The sequence below is a fragment of the Cheilinus undulatus genome, linkage group 20 (assembly GCF_018320785.1).
Source record: "Cheilinus undulatus linkage group 20, ASM1832078v1, whole genome shotgun sequence".
In the NCBI taxonomy this organism is placed as follows: Eukaryota; Metazoa; Chordata; class Actinopteri; order Labriformes; family Labridae; genus Cheilinus; species Cheilinus undulatus.
Genome location: NC_054884.1, coordinates 18,618,250 through 18,632,313, shown reverse-complemented (window position 1 = coordinate 18,632,313; position 14,064 = coordinate 18,618,250). Strand labels below are relative to the sequence as shown.

At 38.4% G+C, this 14,064-nt stretch overlaps 1 protein-coding gene across 1 annotated transcript; it reads left to right on the top strand.

Moving 5' to 3' along the window:
- The first annotated feature begins 8,259 nt into the window (after positions 1-8,259).
- On the top strand, positions 8,260-11,576 carry LOC121528716 (carbonic anhydrase 4-like). The gene is made up of 9 exons (XM_041816281.1): positions 8,260-8,361; positions 8,845-8,917; positions 9,015-9,041; positions 9,125-9,295; positions 9,441-9,589; positions 9,676-9,771; positions 10,153-10,231; positions 10,326-10,489; positions 10,585-11,576. The coding sequence occupies exons 2-9, from the start codon at positions 8,845-8,847 to the stop codon at positions 10,765-10,767; spliced, it is 942 nt and encodes a 313-aa protein (XP_041672215.1). The 5' UTR covers positions 8,260-8,361; the 3' UTR covers positions 10,768-11,576.
- Positions 11,577-14,064: the final 2,488 nt, after the last annotated feature.

Sequence of the window (14,064 nt, the reverse complement as noted above, 5' to 3'; positions counted from 1 at the left end):
TCAGTGGAGGTGAAAAAAATCTCAAGAGAAATAGATGATATCATGAATTCAGTGCAATCCTTTGGTCTGCATATGATGTTACAATGTAAGTCTCACGTGTATACACATGCAGAGTAAAAATACCAGTCCTGACGGTGATGGCACTGTGAAATAAAATGTCTTTGCTCTGGTGTACAAACCCTGTTTATCATTTTTCAGAAACTGCTTTAGCAGATTGATCTTATCTCCAACTGTAAGTCTGCAAATAACACACCCTTTGGCTGGCATCACACCAATGAACTGAAGACATCTGAATGATCTGAGTGGCCCACTCTGTCTGATTTTGTTAGTTATTAGTAGTTTGAATGTAATTGAAATAAACTACAGTATGAAGGAAAAATAAATGAATGTATAGTAATTAGACAGCTATCTGTGTGTCTGGAAGTTTGATAGAGTTGATAGTGATCATATTTGGCACATTAGGTTAAGAAAGCATGAGTCACTAAGCTGCTGTGCTAAGGAGGCAAGATGTCAAAGACAGAATTACGAGTGCCAGTGTGGCTCAGCGGGTAGAGCAGGCACCCATAAGCAGAGACTATAGTGTATGTTTGGTACATGTCTTCCCCATTATTTCTCTCCGTTTTTCCTGACTTCCTTCAGCAGTCCTATCTGATAATGGCAATATGCCCCAAATGAATCTAAAAAAGAAAAGCAAAGCAGAATTACTCAAAAAACCCAAGATAGTCCGACTGCACACCACAGATCTCAGACCACCCTTGCAGACCACTCCTGTGAGTCGCCACCTCTGTAAGGACTGAAATACACGCAAAACTTTCACACTAAAACCTGATTTAACTTCTGGTAGAGTTAGGGTAAGTCTCGAGGTAAGGGTAAGTATACCAGTAGTTAAAAATCAAAAACCTGATCTGCAAAGCCTAATGGCAGAATGTTAGCTACAGCAGGTTAAACAGTCTACTTACAGGAACGCTTGCCCTCCATGAAAAACACAAATGAAGCTGATGTAGCTAAGGTTTAAGCTAACAAAGCTACATAAGTAATGTAAGATACGTAGGTAGGCTAACATAGCTAAAGACTGTACATCTTTAATGGTTTTAAAAATCATAAAACTCATATTATTTTCATGTAAAATGGCTACAGAGCTAACATAACTAAAGCTAACAAAGCAACGTTAGCTACATTTGATTAGATTAACTAAGCTATGTAAGATATGCAGATACGTTACCTAATTGGCTCACATGACTACATTAGCATTAGGTATGTTTCATAAAGCTCACATGGCTAAAGCTAAAGTAGCTAAATTGGCTTATATAGTAACATTAACTATGTAGCTAGTGTAGCTATGCTAGGCCACTGTTTGTATAACTACTTCTAAAATGGGTCTATAAATAATTGAATCCTGGATTAGACCTCTGACCTTTTTCTCTGCTTTATTTATGCAAGTTACTTAGGTAATGTTAACAAGGCTGTTATGTCATGAATGTAACTCTAAAAGACCTCTCTTCTGGACCATACCCCTCCCAGTCACCAAGGTACTGTTACCATCCAGCCAACAACCTCCACTGACAGTAGGAAATATTAATGGAGCCTGACTCACAGTAGCCCTTTGGAACACGCAGTGTCTACCGTAGAAAATGTTGTCTCAGGCCTCATCCACACATAAGGGGATATTTTTGAACTTGGGCTTTCTCTCTGTTTCCAAAATCAATTCTGTCCACACGTTCCATTCTCAAAACCATCTTCATCCGCATGAAAATGCAAAATGCACTTTTAAGGAGCATGCTGTGTCAATATTAGTCTGCTGTTCTTACGATGGGTTATTCACTTCTATAAGCAAACATGTCCAGCTGATCTTAATAATGGGGTTTGTGTCTTCTGAGTGTTGTATCTTTAATCAGACTAGATGAGTTATGTGTGCCCATGAACTGCTCCAACCAGAGTTTCAATCAGGCTATTAGCATGTTTACCTCTGCTTTTTTAAATATGAGATGTGCATGTGACTTCAGCCAGCCACAGGTGAGCTTTAAAATAGTTTGAACTTTTGAGAAATCAATGTGTTAACATCTCAAGACTTACATAAGCTGCATGTCTTTTACTTTCTAGGACGGCCCACCGTAGGAGTTGGCTGCTTGAAGGAAGAAGCGATGTGAGAGTAGCGGCTGTGGGCTGGGCAGGTTCAAAGCTGTTGATGAAGAGAGCATGGAAGAAATCCTGGCATGCTATTATCGATCAATCAGTGTAATCCTGCCTCTCTGTCTTTATGACTGACTGAAAAAAAAGAACAAATAAGATTCATTAGGTGTACAATTTTATAGCCTTGATACATTTTGTTACATTGTATACTCCCTAAAACACCTTCATATCTATAATTAAAGATTTAAACAGAGGTGGAAAAGTACACAACTACTGTACTCAAGTGAAAGTACAGATACTGTAGTCAAAATTCACTGATCTATAAATCAACTCAAGTAAGAGTAACGCATTTAAAGTGTATTTTAAGTTCTGGGTAGCTACTGAGGAGTAGAGTAAAATACAACATTTCTTTTTTGGCGAGAAAAACAAGGGAATAGATCTCTAACCAGGTCGATCAGGTGAAGTTAGATCTCTATTCTAAAGTCAAAAACACAGCTATATTCACAGTGTTAATTAAACTCTATAAATCAAAGCTGATTTTAAGTATTTTACAGTATGACAGAACTGCAACTCTTAAAAATCTGTAGAAAGTAGGGTATCCTCTGAAAAGTGACGGGCAGGACCTCTAACTCAGTGGATGACTTCACCCATGGTGCAAATGTGTCTCACATAAAAAACGACATCCACCAGCAGCATGAGCATGATCCCAATCTCCATTCTCACATGCTGACAGACTTTGAGGTTTTATTCTCACGCCTGTGTTATTTCTGTCTCACTGTGCTAAATTATATAAAGTACTTTCAGTCAGTCCACATTTATGCAGATTTTCCTGTGAGACTGACTTCAATGCCAGCTTTGTTTGGTGAAGAACTTGTGCAGCCAGCCCCATGATTCAAGGAAATAGTTGTGTGATGAAAACACTTAGTGTGGTTTGTTAAAAGAATAAAACAAAGTGAGAAAAGGCGTTGTCAGTAAGCTTCCCGTGAATAGATATGTGATTAAACACTGTTGAGTTGTTTGATATGTACAAAGTATTAAAATTAATGATTTTGATACTTTATTGAAATATATAAACACTAACATAAGAAGCACAATCACATACCTAACCTTTAAATCATCACAAGCCCTCACTGTGGTGGCCAACAAGTGCAAATGACCAGCAATGGCAAAATTGATACTAATTAAGACAAAAGCACCATATATTTAGAAATAATGCAAAAAAAGCATGTGCAAAAAATCCAAAACAACTGCAGTGTCTGAAACCCACTGCAAATGCAACAGGTGCTACAAAAAGCCAAAGCAACTGCATAATAACAAAAAATTAACTTCAAAGAATAATTCACTAAACGCTGGCCGTAGCTCATCTCAAAGTAGGGACACAATTGTGTTACAGACTGTAGAGAAGATAAGAAATAGTGTTTATTAACCTTAGGAATGGTCAGTTTCATTCATTATTGTTCAGTAAAGGACTGATTAAACAGCCGATTTTTCAAAACAATTTTAACAGGTACACATATGGACAAAAGTATTCGGCTGTGCTTAATGATTAAATTCAGGTGTTTCATTCAGACCTGTTGCCACAGGTGTATAAAATCAAGCACCTAGCCATACAGTCTCCATTTGATAACATGTGTAATACAAAACAGGTTTTTCTGAAAAACTCTGTGACCTTTGCAATAAAATGGTTTGTGAAATGACATCCCTGCTGGATATTTCAAAGTCACCTATAAGTTACATTGTTAGAAAGTGGAAGCATTTAGGAGCAACAACAACTCAGTCACTAAGCAGAAGGCTGTGCAAAAATCTCAGAGCAGAGCCAACGACTGCTAAGGCACATAAAGTTGCCACCGCTCAGCTATTTCTATACCTGATGAGTTCTGAACTTCCACTGGCATTAATTTGAGCACAAAAACTGTGTGGGGGAATCTTCATTAAATGGGTTTCCATGGACGCGTAGTTGCATGCAAGACTCCCACCACCAGGACCAAAGCCAAGCATCAGATGGAGTGGTGTAAAGGACACTGTCACTGGACTATGGAGTGACTAAACATGCTTCTCTGATTGGGAGCTAGATGGGTGAGTCTGGGTTTGGAATTACCTCTCTGACTGCATTTTGTGAAGTTTGGTGAAGGTGGGATAATATTATGAGGCTGTTTTTCAGGGTTTGGGCTATGCCCCTTATGTCCAGGGCAATCTTAATGCTTTAGCATGCCAAGACATTTTGGACAATGCTATGCTTCCAACTTTGTGGCAAGTTTGGGGAAGGCCCTTTTCTATTTCAACATGACTGTGCCCCCCCCTTTTAATCTTTCTTGCCAAATAAACTTTTTTTGCCACTTTAAAACCTTTTGTGCCACTTTTTTTCCCATAATTGCCTGTTTTTTTGCCACTTTTTGCTCACTTTTGCCTCTTAAAACCTACTTTGCCATCTTTACGTATATTTTTTTCATGCAGCTTTTGACCCATTTATGCTGCGTTTTTTTCCGTTGTGCATCCTTTTGACCACTTTCAACCCATTTTTTCCATCCTTTGCCTTGCGTTGTCACTTGAACATTAATTTTTCTTGACTTGATCATTTTTTGCCTCATTTTTGCAACTCTATACCCATTTTGCCACCTTTTTGCCTATTTTGCGTTTTTTTCCTTTCTTGCCTTTCTTACCCTCTTGATCATACTTCTTAGTGTGGCTTTAAACCCCTTTATGCTACATGCCCATTTTTACCATATCTTCTCCACTTTTAAACAAATTTTTTCCCCTTTTTTTGCAATTTATTGCTAACTTTAACCAAATCTTTTTAACACCCTTTTGCCTATTATCCATTAAGCCTTTTGGTAACTTTTAACCCTTCTGTGTCCCTTTGGTTGCGTTGATGCGTATGTAATACATTTTGCTAAGGGTGTGTATTTTGGGGCAATTTTGGTATTTCAGGATTTTTTTGTTAAAATATTTAATTCCATGTGTAAAAAAAAAAATCACACCCTAAGGGTATTTTTCTATCCCATTGCCTCCCATTACAAACACATTCTTTAATACACTGCCGCTGCGGTTTGATTTTTTTTTTCATTCCTTGGTGTTGCAGTCCCTTCAAAAAAATCTTTTTTGTTATTGATTTTTACTATGTGGTGATTTCTTTTTACACCTGCACACACACAAGCCTCATCTACCTGAAAAATCTGGCAAGCTTTGTAAAATAGGGATCATCATTTCGCATTGCACTGACCATGATTTTAGTGGCGGTGTTTGGGCTACATGCATACACACACACACACACACACACCAATTCCTCTACACACATTCACACCACACTATGACATCCCTAGAACACACCAAAACAATTTTTGTTATTTATTAAATTGGCCTTCAGTGCGTGATATAATAGGATAATGGAAAAATGTTGACAGGGCCTCTCAGTGGTGGGTAAATAGTATATGAGAAAATATCACCTTTTATAAAAAAACAATAAAATTACAATTTTGAAGGGATTTCTACACCAAGGATTAAAAAAAATCAAACTGCAATGACAGTGTATTAAAATATGTGTTTTAATGGAAGTCAACAGGGTAAAAAATACCCTTAGGGACACTAATGTGAATGTTTATTTTATAAAGTGTATTAAAGACTTTAACTTTTTCTTTTCCTGAAATACCAAAATTCACCCCAAAATACATACCCTTAGCAAAATGTATGCTATATGCATCAACACAACCAAAGTTATCTCAAAGAAAAGTCCAAAAGGGTAAAAAGGGACACAGAAAGGTTGAAAAATCAAGTTCTAATCAAGTTCTAAAATACTGACATTTAAGGGGTCCAAATTTTGAAAAAGAATAAATATTCTTTATGTATGGTGAGGACTGAAGTTACTTATTGTTTCTATAAAAAATTGAAATGATACATTGATTTTCTGTGGCAGTCTTTAAGGCCGGCTCAGACTACACGAATTCAGCCAGATTTAAGCCCGACTGCGACGTTGCAGCTCATCATCAAAACTCGTCCAGATTTTGAGAGTCGGGAACTACAAACGGTCTTGTAGTGTGACATAATTACAACGTGTCCAAGAGTCCTTACGATTCCTCACGACCACGATTCAACAAGACTAGCATGTCAGAATTTTTCGTACATCGTCATCTAGTTTGACACCCTGACCTGAAGTCAACGAGGTGAATCCTGATGTCTAACAACGAGAGATCATTTGCTCATTGTCTTTGCATCATCACTTACAAGATTTACCACCTTTTATTCCCTAAAACTAATGTGTACATTTTATTTTGTTTTATTTACGTTATCACATGCATACCTGAAGGTCTATCTGAAGGAGACCCAGACCCTATTGTCCTCCTCTTGATACATCCATTCTTATTATCCATAATCCAATCCATAATTGTTTCTTATTTTCCTTTTTTTGAGCAAAAGACCGCTACAATCACATAAAGTGCTTCTGTTGTAGAGTGACTGACACTCTTTGACCCGCCCCCCGACAACCTGTGAACTCACACTCAGTTGCGCAAACAGTGGTGACGCCAGCATACGTTGAGCGGTCCTGACCACTCTTGTAGTGTGGCCAGGCTGTCGGCCAAGGCAGGACAAGATTTTGGTCACACAGTCTGGCATGGTTCTGTCCTGAATGACCAGAAAAATCATGTAGTCTGAGCCAGCCTTAGGTGATGCAGGAAGGTTAACCCATTTTTGCCGCATTTTGCCACGTATGTCTTTCTTGCCACTTTCTGCTAATTTTTGCCTCTTGATGATACTAGGCCTATTGTGTCTCTTAACCCCTTTTACTACTTTTTCCCACTTTTAGGCCATTTTTGAGAGGGACTCATCTGCACTAAAGGTGGCCAACATGGGCGTCACTATACATCCAATCCGTGCCGGAAGTTTCTTCTTCATGTTGGACTCAGCTGCCAGTGTTTGTCAGTCTTTTTCGCACCTAAGCCTAACCCTTGGTGCTGGATCTCAAATATATCACCTTCCCCACTGCCTTACCCTGGACCTAACCACTCAGGTTTTAATGCCTAAGCCTAACCTTAGACGTACGGACTTCCGGTTCGGACTTCCGGTATAGATTGGAAATATGTCGGCCATCTTGTCTGCATAAAGGTACTCTTGTCATTTTTTGCCTTTTTTTTGCCACATATTGGTAACTTTACCTGATCCTTTTTGCCACTTTCGACCCATTTTGCCACCCTTTTGCCTATTTTTGCAATTTTGCTCTTTTTTGCAACTTTATGCATTCATGTTGCTTTTTGCCCATTTTTGCTACATTTTTTTGCTGCTTCTGGCCTATTTCTGCCACTTCTTTATTGCCACTTTATTCTATTTCTATTTTATTATAACATTTTTTTTTTGCTTTTGCCCAGTTTTTTCACATCTTTTTACCCCAACCCAATTTACCACTTTTCGCCTATTTTTGCCCTTTCTTGCCGCTTTAAACCAATTTTTTCCCCCACATTTCACTTCTTCAATTTTTGCAACTTTTCACTAATTTGTTGTTAACATTTACAATTATTCAATTATTTAGAATTAAAGCTCTTCTATGTTTCTTTAATTCTTTTAATTCCACAACATGCCATGACGTTTATGGCATATAGCCATGTTTAAGTGATCTTGCTGCTGCACAGGTGTAAAAGTAACCAACATTGATAGACTGGGAGTTAGGTCAAAAATGTGATATTTGTCTTTTAAATGTGGTGGAGGACTACTCATGTTCATTTACTCAAAAATGTACCAAGTTACTCTGTCACAATGCAACACTGCTCAAAAACACAAAAGTAAACCTAAAAGCAGGAGCATTTCTCTAGTTAGGAACAAATTTCTGGGTAAGTAGAAAATAAATGAAACAGAGACTATGGCCTATAAAATGCAACCTATTTGATAAATCAGCAAATAGCCATTTGAAAGTGTTTATTTCAGGATTATTTTAAAGACTGAGATGGTGATTAAAATGCCTCAGATTTGCAGAGAACATAAACGGCAGCAGGGTATGTGTAGGTACCTGACTGCAGATATCATAAATCCTGTTCTCCTGGAATAACTCCTTTCTCAAAACGCCCCAAAACACAATCAGAAAAGTCATCAACCCTGAAACATTCCTGCAGGGAGATAAAAGCCTCCCAGATGTCTGATAGAGGTGGTTCGGGTCAGGTGCTGCAGGGCTGAGAGGATAAAAAGCGGCTGGGAGAGACTCCGCAGCTGTTAATAGATTGAGAGGAGGAACAGACCTGCTCGTCAAAGGTAAGAGTCACTTCTGGATTCAGCTGCGCCTCAAGGACTTGTGTTCACTTTAACGAATGACCGTGTTAACTGGTGACTTTGGGTGGTTCCAGACTTAGCGTTCAAAAAATGTTATTTCAAATGTCAGTTTGTGCGATTTTCCATTTAACAGCCTACTTATCTGAAAGTTACACATGATAAAGAAAACCTGAAGGAGGCATTCATGAGGACTTTTCAGTTGTCATCACAGCCTCTCACAGTTGGCTGCGAGTCACCAATTACCACGGTCACTCTTTACGCCGTTACACCAGCTCCAGGGGCTCTTTGGATTTTACTCGCATTTGAGCTTTTTTTAAAAATATATATTTATAGTCTTCGATTCACGCATCATAAAGGCATCAAACTGAACGAGCATAGGCTTTTTTTCAAACTTGTATGGCCCTTTACCCGCCGAAAATGTAACAGGGATGCTCGTGTTTTGATGTATGGCTTGTTCTATTTTAGATGAAGTGGTTGCTAGCTGCGTTTGCTGTGTTCGTCCTGGTGTCCACCAGCCACTGTGCGGATGACAGTGTCGGTAGGTACCATATTTGGACTTTTTTCTTTCCTTTATCAATAAAGACTTTGCTAAATCTCCATTTAACCCTAACGTGTTTCTTTTCCCTCTCTTTCAGTGTGGTGTTATCACCTAGACTCTTGCAGTAAGTCATCTTTACCCCTGAATTTTGTGTTATCACAAAATTCACCCACTTAGCTCCTCTAAATCGTCCTCATTGTTTTCTAGATTACACCAGGTGGCCGACCATTGCACCTAATTTCTGCAATCGCTCGCGACAGTCGCCTATTAACATCGTGACAGCAGACGCAACAGTTGACGCCAGCCTGACTGACTTCACCTTCACGAACTATGACAGCACCACCGCCATGACGATTATTGAGAACACTGGAAGGACAGGTGAGGAGAGGCCCACTCAAAGTTTGTCATGCACATGGCTCATGGCTAATCTGAGAGGAATTTCAATTTAAGTGTACAGAGTATCCTTCTTTCTAGAGTTTCTCATACGTTCCAATGATCAATCTTTGCTTTAAACCTCTTCCAGTCAAAGTTCTGCTTGCAGATGGAGTAAAAGTCTCAGGAGGAGGTCTGAATGAGACCTATGATGCCCTGCAGTTCCACTTGCACTGGGGTAATGGCACCATGAGCCCTGGCTCTGAACACACTGTGAATGGCAAGCGCTACCCCATGGAGGTAAAACGCACTGTTTTTAATTCCAGTAGAGCACATTATAGAAATGACATCATTCTTTATAAACTTCTCTTTTTTTATGCTCACAGTTGCACATTGTTCATGTCAGGGAATCCTTTAACAAGAACACGACTCTGGCTGTTGCAAACGGTACTGGTCTGGCTGCTCTTGGCTTCTTCATTGAGGTAAGGAAAGAGGCACTCAAGTTCTAATGCATCTAAAAGCCCTAACACTCCTTGGGTCTGCTACCTCTGCACTAAAGACAAAACAAACCTTTTAAACCTGTTCTGAGAAGTTTTATGATTATGAAAAAGAATTTAAAAAAATAAACTAGAAAAGAAAAATGGACCATCAGCCATAAAATTATGTATTGCAATTCTTAATGCCTGAAACCACTGCCAGGGGGTTTAGCTGCCCACTTGTGAACTTCTTCACAGGAGCTTTAACTTCAGAGCATTTGCAGGATTGTGAATGCATCATTTAGAGTGTCTCTCTAACTTTTGTGTTATACAACTCAAATTAACAATATTTGTTACCTTGAACTAAACCATGTGAAAACTTTACAGGGAACGTCAGGCAATAGCACAGGGCTACCTGAAGCCTGGAAAAACTTGACTGAGTTACTGAGTCAAATCCAGACCCAAGGTAGGAAGATGCGATTCATTTTTCCTATCACTGGTTTGGGGTTAAAAACCCAACAGCTACAGCCCCTTCAGAGGTTTTAATTTTCTTCCCTCAGGCAAAAATGCTTCAATACTAGCTGGCTTTTCATTGAATGATATCCTGGTAGGAGTGAATCGCTCCAACTACTGGCGCTACCTTGGTTCCTTGACCACACCTAACTGTAATGAGGCTGTGGTTTGGACTGTGTTCAAGGAGACAATCAAAGTCAGCAGAGATATTGTAAGTTTATTGCCCTTCATTGTCTTTCTTCTCCAGAGTGTGTTGTGGTCCTGATATTGCTATCTGCTGCTAACTGGTTGATTTCTCTTCTCTAGATTAACCTCTTTGGCACAACAGTACTCATCGGTAACAGCACATCAGAGAAAATGATAGATGTCTTCAGAGGAATCCAGCCGGCACAAGCTGTCACCACTACCGGCTCTGGCACCAGCAGTGCCTCGAAGGCATGCTACTCACTCGGGCTGATGGCTCTTGGCCTCGCTCTGGGGAGGCATTAAAAGCCAAAGAAAGAGAATTGAGCTACTTACCTGTACAACTTATCTAATTTGGGAACATGAAGTATGCACTGAACTATTTATCATTAGCTCCTTGAGTTCAGTCTGCAGGAGGCCTGTCACAACTCAGAAAACCTGAGCCTTAATGCTAGAAGAACCTTGTTGCTTTCCTCTGTAGCTTTAAATATTCATAATGTTGTCATGATAAACTGGAGACAAACTGAATGTGAACATGGTCTTATGTGGATGTTTGCTGTATTATTCCAGGTGATGATAAGCTGTAACAAGTTAGCCATAATTAGGTTTTTGATAGTTGTATTTATGCTCTTGCTTATATTTTTACAAATCATAACGAGTGCTGACATTCATTTTGTTACAGCTTGGACATGGCTCATGTCTGCTTTGAGCTGCTGAAGCTATATTCAGAGAGGGATGCACTTTAATTTTACCCACATGGATGCTGAATAGTAGTTTTTGATGTGCAATTTAAGCGTAAGAATATTTAAAGCTGGTATGAAGGTTAAAACTCAGTCTTTACCAAATACAATGCATGTGTGTTTTTTAGTTACTTTGGCTTGATTTAGCTTTGTTTTTTTCAGTGCAGAAAGAAACACTATGTTGCCAAATGCAAACACTTGTTTTCTAGCCCTGTTGCCTCTTTCAGTCAGTGTAATGAAGGATTGACATATCAAAGAGCACCATTATTTATCACCAACAACCTGTATAACGTCACCCTGTGTTGCACTACTTGCACATGTAACAGAACTGTGACCTTTTGTGAGATGTTTCTAAATTAAAATGATTTCATGTCACTATCTCTGCTGCTTTTTTTTAAACTGACACACCAGATTATTTCGTATATCCATTGCATGGAATGTATTTCACATCCATCTGGGCAACACTCCACACAGTCTTGGAAAGGCAGAACCTTTAAAAAAATCTCAGAAATTCTAGGATGGTGATTGGAGGAACCCTCTGTCATATTCATGGGGGGCCAATCAGAGTAACAAGACAAGATGTGCTAGCGGGCTCAGGACATACGCAGCTCTGGTACAAAAAAGATCTCAACCAAGCAAGGCTGCCCTTAAGGGGGATAAAGGGTGGAGCTTTCTTGGGCCAGTTTAGGTCAGGAAAATCATAAAACATAAAGTTAATCCGTGATAACCATATTTTATATTTAACCAAAAGAATAACCACTCTGATCAAAGCAACAAAAAGGAATTTTATTTATTTATGCTTTAGTACAATATGGCCTTTTTAAAAATGTAAACCTCTTCTGAAAACTTTTTATTTTTATTTTTTATTTATTTTTTTGCAAATGTTAAAATGGATTGGCATATTTGGAAAGTCATCTCAGACTTCTTAGCTGCCCTGATCTGCACACACATTAGGGTGCCTTTTCACTCGGTCTGAACTTGAACCAATAGTTTCAAAATTGAAATAACAAATTGGTAAAATGGGTTAAAAGTGGCAAAAGCTGGCCCACAAAAAGTGGTTACAGAGAGGCAGAAATGGGTTTAAAGTGGCAAAAATTAGTTAGGAAATGCAAAAAAGTGGCAAAAATGGTGAAAAGTGGCTTAAAAGTGGCAAAATGGGCTAAAAATGAAATAAGGTTAAAAATTGCCACTGATGTTATTTTAACATGAGAACACAATAGTAGTGTGACACACTTTTCAGCTCTCAAATGAATGAACTGTTAGCCAGGATGCAAACACCAATGCAACACACATGCATTGATATCATCAGAAAATCACAAATGGAGAGGGCCCATTCGATGGGTTTTCAGGGGCCCAGCCCTGCTGCCAAGGAAGCCTTTTGGTTTGTCTCATTGCTCTTGTGTTAATAAAGAAATGGCGTTAAGGTCTGATTAAACTGTCACTTTCTACAGCTACATCCCAGCTAATGGCTACTTGCTTACAACTCCCCCTCTAGCTGTATCCACGTTACTCTTACCACCTTTTTCTCCTTAAATGACACTGGTCAGTCCATTCATTTGACTGGGAAAAACATTTCTACATGAAACTGTATGAGGGCCCCTTGGAAAAAGTTAAAAATAAATAAGGATTTGATATTCTTAGGGAAAAGAAATAATTCAAGAGATTATTAAGATGGTTATTTATTACAAGAAAAAAAAATAGTTTAGAAGTGTGTAAATTTGGCAAGACAAAACTACATATTTGTGTTTAAAAAGTTTTAAATTTACGAGAAAAAGACTTTTTTGGTCAATTTTTAAGTCATAAAGACACATTTATGAGAACCAAAAAGTAAACTTTTTAAGGCCGTAATAAGCCAGTTGCATGTTAGAAAATCATACTAAATGAAGCTGTTTACCCTGCACAAGTCCTTCACTTAAGACTAATTAAATCAGGTTTTCTTTTTACTGGGACTTTGGCCCAAATTCACCACATTATCATAAGCATCCAGACTTTGAAGAGACATGGTCAAAAACCAGGGGGAGAGGCCTCTGATCCAACCATTTTTTGAGTTCAGTTTCTTGTGAATTTACAACTTAATAAAATAAAAATTTTGAATTTTGTTCTCTAAGTTTAACACACCCTTTATTTCTTCATCATTGCTTGGCTTTCATATGTATTCATACATTTCAGGCTGGCTTGTTGCAAGATGAATCTGCCTGATGACAGATATGAAATGTGGCCAATCCATCAAGGTTAGCCATTTCTCTCTGACTTTAAAAAACAGAACAATCATAGTCTTGACAAGTCAGGAAAATGTAAACATGATTCTTTTAAAAAATTGTTTAAACAGTATCAAATTAAATCTTTCTTTTCACTTGGTCTGAACTTGAGCCAGACACTTGAGACGTGCCAGTCAGTTTGATGACATTAAAGCTGGTTATATTTATCAAAGAGGGTGTAGTTTCTTCCAAGGATTGCCTCTTTTGTTCCAAGTCACTTTGTTTTTGTCACAACTGATCCCTTTAAGGTTCTGAATCTTATCAAATTACATGTGCCATTTACATCTTCACATTCCTCACTTAGACTGAATAAATATGTCTCTATAACTTCTTGACTGACTCAGATGTACATTTAAAGTCTTGAAAAGATCAACCATGTCTACAGTTAATCAAACTGTGAAGTAAGTATGTGGTGCTTTACTGTAATTGCAACACGAAGCACATTATGTGTTTTTAAAACAACGTTTTAGTGAAGTTTTCATGTTTGTTACATTACACTCCTATCTCCTTTAGTTACGACAAAGCTGCTAGTCCTCAAATCAAGACATCTGACAGTGGAACAGAAATGTGAACTGCCAGTTGTTCATCAGGCTTGACTAGCTTTA